The sequence below is a fragment of the Bison bison genome, unplaced genomic scaffold (genome assembly GCF_000754665.1).
Source record: "Bison bison bison isolate TAMUID 2011002044 unplaced genomic scaffold, Bison_UMD1.0 scf7180017864471, whole genome shotgun sequence".
Taxonomy (NCBI): Eukaryota; Metazoa; Chordata; class Mammalia; order Artiodactyla; family Bovidae; genus Bison; species Bison bison.
Window position 1 is genome coordinate 40,698,778 of NW_011495032.1, and position 6,706 is coordinate 40,705,483.

At 51.7% G+C, this 6,706-nt stretch overlaps 1 protein-coding gene across 1 annotated transcript in view; it reads left to right on the forward strand.

The window, feature by feature from the left end:
• VIL1 (villin 1) overlaps nt 1-6,706 on the forward strand; it is a 23,989-nt gene that overhangs the window by 14,466 nt on the left and 2,817 nt on the right. The window contains exons 14-19 of the mRNA XM_010861188.1: nt 375-554; nt 1,620-1,765; nt 2,431-2,575; nt 3,025-3,213; nt 4,785-4,853; nt 6,225-6,365. Coding sequence (XP_010859490.1) covers nt 375-554; nt 1,620-1,765; nt 2,431-2,575; nt 3,025-3,213; nt 4,785-4,853; nt 6,225-6,365 — 870 coding nt within the window. The remainder of the gene's footprint in view (nt 1-374; nt 555-1,619; nt 1,766-2,430; nt 2,576-3,024; nt 3,214-4,784; nt 4,854-6,224; nt 6,366-6,706) is intronic.

Here is a 6,706-nt window from a genome sequence, read left to right on the forward strand (position 1 = left end):
ACTGGGGGGGTGGGGGGGTGGGGGCGGGTCACAGCTCCGCAGGGGTCAAATGAAGGCGATGCAGAGGCATAGCCAGCACGAAGGCCCCGGGGAAAGGCCCTGTGGGGAATCATGAGAAGCTTGGCTGAGCTAAATGGAGGGTTTGGAGAGCTGAGAGTGACCCTGGAAAGGCAGGTTGCCTCCTCATGTGAGGCCTCAAATGACCCCCTGAAAGCTGGGTTCTGGTCTGTAGACCTAGAATGGTTCTAGTCTGAACCAAGCTGTCAGGCAGGGGAGTGCCCGTGACCAAAGCAATGTTTTGGGAAGACTAGTTAGGTGATGGTGTATCAGAGGACCACCTTTGGTAAGTTACTCCTGCCCATCTCTCCCTGCAGGGAGGCACATCCCGGGCCAACAGCGTGGAGCCTGTGCCCTCCACCCGGCTATTCCAGGTCCGAGGAACCAGCGCCAACAACACCAAGGCCTTTGAGGTCTCACCCCGGGCCGCCTCCCTCAACTCCAACGACGTCTTCATCCTCAAGACTCAGTCCTGCTGCTACTTGTGGTGTGGGAAGGTGTGTGCAGAGTTGAGTGGCCTCCCCCTCCAACTCCCCCCTCCCCCCCATAGGCCCCGCCTCCTGGTTTCCCAGCTGCCTCTGGCCCCGCCTCCCTCCTCCTCAACACTGGATCTGGATCCCTACTCTCTGCCTCTGTGTCTGAGTAGGTCTTTCTCATTCTGTTTGTCTCTGGTGACTCCTGTCTGTCCCTGTGTTGGTCCGTCTTCATGTTTTTTTTTTTAACCCTTGCCTGAGATCAAAACGTGCACAATGCTATATTTATTTATGGCTGCGCTGGATCTTCATTGCTGCATGCGGGCTGCTGTCTGGTTGTGGTGCGCAGGGTTCCCATTGCAGTGGCTTCTCTTGCACAGGCTCTAGGCGCACGGGCTTCAGCAGTTGCAACACTGGGGCTCAGCAGTTGTGATCTGCTGGCTCTAGGGCTTGAGGGCTTCAGTAGTTGTGGCACAGAGGATCATTAGTTGTGGCTCTTGGGCTCTAGAGCTCAAGCTCAGTAGTTGTGGTGCACGAGTCAATTTGCTTTGTGGCATGTGGGATCTTCCTGGACCAGGATTCGAATCCATGGTCCCTGCATTGACAGGCAGATTCTTATCCACGATGCCACCAAGGAAGTCCCTTAAAAAAAATATTTATTTACTTATTTGACTATGCTGGATCTTAGTTGCAACAGGTGGGCTCTAGGTCCCTGATCAGGGATCAAATCCAGGCCCCCTGCATTTTGACCACAGAGTCTTAGCCACTGGACCACCAGGGAAGTCCCCTGTCTCTATGTCTTGGGCTCTCTGACTCTCCCTGTGTGTGCCTGTTGCTGCCTCCCCCTTTATCTCTATCATGAGGACTCAGTCTCTTGGAGGCCTCCGCCTATCCACTGGGAGGGTCTATCCACTTGTCTCCTCTGCCATCCTTTGGAGCATCAAGGACGCTGGGCTGTGTGCACAGGGCCTTGATCCAGGAGAGTCTCTCAGGCCCAGGAGCTCTAGGCCAGTGAATGTGGTGGAAGGAGGGGGAGGCGGGGCACTGGAGGTGGACTCCCCCAGTACAGCCACCCCCCCCTTTTTCCAGGGTTGCAGTGGAGATGAGCGGGAGATGGCCAAGATGGTTGCTGACACTGTCTCCCGGACTGAGAAGCAAGTGGTGGTGGAGGGGCAGGAGCCGGCCAACTTCTGGCTGGCCCTGGGCGGGAAGGCCCCCTATGCCAGCACCAAGAGGTAACTCCCAGTTCCCTCGACCTCCAGCTTACCTTCTGAGGCTGGAGAGCCTCCCAGCACCTCTACCCACATCACCTAGACCCTGCAGCAGGTGTGGATTGAGGACTCTGTGTGTCGGGCTCACAGGGCTACCAGATGAGGAAGGGGCAGCCGAGGCTCTGGGAGCCTCTTGGCACAGGGGCTGTGTCTGTGCTACTTATTGTGGGATTCCCAGGGCCTGGGGTGGATATTTCCTGCAAAGGGAGTGCACACCCAGAGGAGGCAGCTCAAAGAGAGGGGTAGGACTCTAGGTGTGCCCTTTGGGAGGAAGATGCCAGGGCCCCATCAGCCACTGACTTTCCATGCTGCCACAGGACCAGATGCTGAGGAACACAAGTTGTAAGCCTAGTTTTCTGAAGAAGGTCCATGAGCCACCATTTCCTCAAAAGCAAAAAGACATGTACTATATTAGCAGCAGGAGCGATAGAGGAAAGATATTAGGAAGAACTTCCTAACAGGACTATAGAAGAGCCCACTGAAATGCTTGTCCTGGGAGAGTAGTGGGAATTTCTCCTTTGGAGGGCTCCTGGACTCTTGGTAGGATGGGGGACTTTTGGTGTGATCAGAAGAAAGAACATTTTTCTAGGAGATGAGCTTTCCAACACAATTTCCTTTCCGCCTTGCAGGCTGCAGGAGGAAAACTTGGTCATCACTCCCCGACTCTTTGAATGTTCCAACCAGACTGGGCGCTTCCTGGCCACAGAGATCCCTGACTTCAGTCAGGATGACTTGGAAGAGGATGATGTTTTCCTGCTAGATGTCTGGGACCAGGTAGTTTTGAGGCCTGGGGACCGCCCTTCCGACCACCCTAATCCCAGGGCCAATAAATAGTGGCTTTAAGGATAGGTAAGGTTTGATGTTTTCTTGGCTTCCATATACATTTTCTCTGAGATTGGTGTTACGAACAGCAGGAGCATAAGAAAGAAGAAGGCAGGTCAGAGAGGAGGATGCCCAGTGGGGCTGCAGGGCACGACGTGTACTCCCAAAGTCCAGTTGATTTTATGAGGCAGAGGAGTGTTTCTGAGGGTCTTTGGCTCTGAAGAGGCTGGGAGTCACACATCTACAGAATATCGAAGTAGAGGGCATCTGTCCAACCCCAATTTCCAGAGGCAAAGTTAAGGCCGGATGGGGCCTGCCTAAGGTCAGGGTCCACAGCAGGATGTCTGAGCCTGGGTGAGCCGAGGGTGGGCAGGGGAGGCTGACTCTGGGATGCTCCACAGGTCTTTTTCTGGATTGGGAAGAATGCCAATGAGGACGAGAAGAAAGCCGCAGCCACCACAGTGCAGGAATATCTCAAGACCCACCCCGGCGGCCGGGACCTTGAGACCCCCATAATTGTGGTGAAGCAAGGGCACGAGCCCCCTACCTTCACAGGCTGGTTCCTGGCTTGGGATCCCTTCAAGTGGAATGTGAGTGGCCCCAGCCCGCCTGGTCCTCCCACCCCAGCACATGCTTCATAGCACATGCGAGGAAGCCAGGGTAGACTCCTGGGTTTTTCTGTTCACTGGGATAGATGACCTGTGATGTATTTGTAAAGGGGCTTCAAGAGACTGAGAGTGGACAGTAAGGCTGAAGGAAGACTATGAGGCCCCCTGGTAAGGGAGAGGGAAGGAAGTCCATCAAAAATTTAGGCTAATGACAGTGTCTTGCTTGTACACTAGATTTAGCTCAAAGCTCCTGGGACATTATTGGGAAGAGCTGTACTGATTATTTAAATGCAAATGAATTGAAATTAAGCAAAATCAAAGAATTGATTTCTCACATTTCTCACTAGTCATGTGTGGCTGGCTGGTGGTTGCCATACTGGACAGCACAGAAAAAGAACGTCCATCATCATTGTGGAAACTTCTATGAGATGGCATTGATGGGTCCTCCAAACACATCAGTTCTACATGTCTAAATATGTGTCTTCTAGCACTAAATTCTAAGCAAAATGGGTCCTACGTGGTCCTGACCTGAGGAACAATGAAGTAGACTTCCACAGAATTTTCCTAAACAGGCCCCAGAGAGACGCAGAGGGCAGGTCCTCAAAATGGAAAAGGAAATGGCAACCCATTCCAGTATTATTACCTGGAAAATCCCATGGACAGAGGAGCCTGGCAGGCTACAGTCCATAGGGTCGCAAAGAGTAGGACACGACTTAGTGACTAAACCACAAATCACAGTGAAGGTTTTCTGCAGGAGGAAGGAAAGCTAAGGTAGAATGAGTGTTGCCCTGGTGGCTTTGGGTACACAAAATTGGCACAACAGATGAGATTAGGGAAACTGAGAGCTTAATTTCCTCAAATGCCTTAAAAAAAATCAGTGTTTGATGAGCTAAGTGTTTGATGAGGGAGCCCAACAAATCTCAAGTCTGCACACCTAGATGTGTCCAGAACTTCTCAAACCCAGGTCAGTGTCCCACATCAACAACTCTGGCAGGTCTTCCCCCACCCAGATCTGTGCCGGCTTCTTTCTCAGACTCATTCATGTACTCACTAGTTCATGCTGTCAGCATAGCTGGAACTCATTATGTGCCATGCTTGCTGCCAAGTCCTGGGATGTGGAGATGGGGCTCCCCATGGAGCCAAGGTCCCCTCTATTCCTTTCACTCCTCTGTGACAGTGTCCCCTCCAGGCTCTGAGGGGAGCTCCCCAGTTCTCCAGGACCCCTGAGTCCCGCACAGTGTGGGTAGGGTTTCCAAGGCTGCATGCAGCTTCTTAAACTCAGAGGGTGGGGAAAGATCATACTCTCCATCTCCGTGGTGGGCTGAGCGAGGCAAATAGTCCCTTGCCCCAGCCAGTTACCTGTCAGCCCTTCATGCTCATCCTTACCATCCAACCTGATTTTTCAGGGACAGCCTCCAGCCTCCCCCTGATTCCCCTTTCCCCTTCTCATCGCCCGTCGGCCCTAGAGCAGCCTTCTTTCAACGCCTGAAGGAAAATGGTCCTGTCTCCTCTGCTGAAACCCAGGTCTAATTTGTCACTTACTTTATATGCAGAACTCCAAATCCTATGAGGACCTGAAGGCGGAGCTCGGAAACTCTGGGGACTGGAGCCAGATCACTGCTGTGAGTACGGGGCAGGTGGCAGGGGCCCCCACAGTGTCCACTGACAGTGGTTAGACCCATGAAAGCTGAGAAAGCTCCAGAGAAGGTGCCAAGGTCTTCTGCTTTCTTTCCACCATTTTCTCCTCCTTCTCCTGGAAGTTCTTCTTGTTATTTAACTTCAGTGTCTCGCGTGGGTTTGTCTCCTCCATTCCCTGGTGAAATGGTCCCCAAATTTTATCATGTGTAAGAGTCTGGGTGATGGGGAACTTGGGGGTGGGGGAAGCTTATTGAAATGAAGATTCTGGGACTTCCCTGGTGGTACAGTGGTTAGGACTCCGTGCTTCCACTGCAGGAGGCACAGGTTCGATCCCTGGTCAGGGAACTAAGATCCCACAAGCCGTGCCCCCCCATCCACAAAGAAGGAAATCCCAAAGTCCCATTTCCTGAAATTCTGGTTTGTAGAATTGGGTTGAGACCTGTTAATATGTGTTTTTCACAAAGGGCCCAGGTAATTTGATCCAGTTAGTCCTCAGACCATACTTGGAGAAGTAATGATTTCTCTACTATCATCACCCTTCTCCAGGTAGAAAAACCTTCTCCTTCGATCTTTCAGTTAGTTCATAGAGATATGTTCAGCCTGCAGGCTTAGAATGTGGAAATATGAAGTCAAAGATGTTCACAGGCTTGCAGGGGAGATAAGACCAAGTAGACTCTGCAGAATTGTGGCCAGTACATGAGAACAATTTCCCAAGCACACCGGGATTATCAGCAGATAACATGTGAATTCCTCGGACCCACCCACAGCCTGGGAACCCCATGGCACTATTAACCCTTCTTGGTTGACTGATGGTGCAGGCAGGAAAGCGTAGGTAGTTAGGTCAAGGCTAAGAGAATTTATGGTTGACAGTTTCATATCAGATAAGAGAAAGGTCATAAATGTCCAAGGTAGACCTCGAACATTCGCGGTAGCCATAGAGAAGTTTATGTCATAGAACAAAACAGTTTTGTTTACGTGTTTTTCAAAGCTGGTCATAGAGCCAACCAGCTTTGGTTGAATATAGACCTCCAAGCTTTAGCTTGTGGATCCTGTCCAGTATGCCATATTCTTATGAAGAGTGTGTGTATATGTATGTGGACAGTGGGAGGCAGGGGTCATGGAAGGCTTATATTTTTTTGGTCACACTGCACAGCTTGAGGGATCATAGTTCCCTGACCAGGATTGAATGTGGGCCCTCAGCAGCGAACGTGCTGGGTCCTCACCCTTTGACTGCCAAGGAACTCCACGGAGGGCTTCTTGAAGGTTCCCTAGGGTCATTGATGACTTCAGAGAAAAATGCAGCCTGGGAGGCAGCCACAAACCGGCTGAAGTAACGTTTTCTGTTTCTTCCCCAGGAACTCACAAGCTCTAAACCGGAGGCGTTCAATGCTAACAGCAACCTCAGTTCTGGACCTCTACCCATCTTTCCCCTGGAGCAGCTGGTGAACAAGCCCACAGAGGAGCTTCCTGAGGGCGTGGATCCCAGCCGAAGGGAGGTGGGTCAGGGCCTGATTTAGCCAGAGATTTTTTCTTGAAAGATGAATGGGAATTATTCAGGCAGAGTGGGATATTCTTGGAGAAGGGAACAGTATACATGGAAGCCCAGAAGTAGGATGTAAACACAGCTTGGGTGAAAGGGCAAGATGGCCAGAGCAAGGGGTGGGTGGAGCTGGGAAGGGGCAGCTGCTGGGTGGAGGGGGGCACTGGGCAGCACCTTTTTTGTCAGGCTGGGGAGGGTGGTGTCCACCCTAAAAGTCAAGGGGAACTATTATGGGTGAAGCAAGGGAATGGCCGTCAGGTTTACATTTTTCAAAGCCCACTCTAGTTGCTCAGTGAA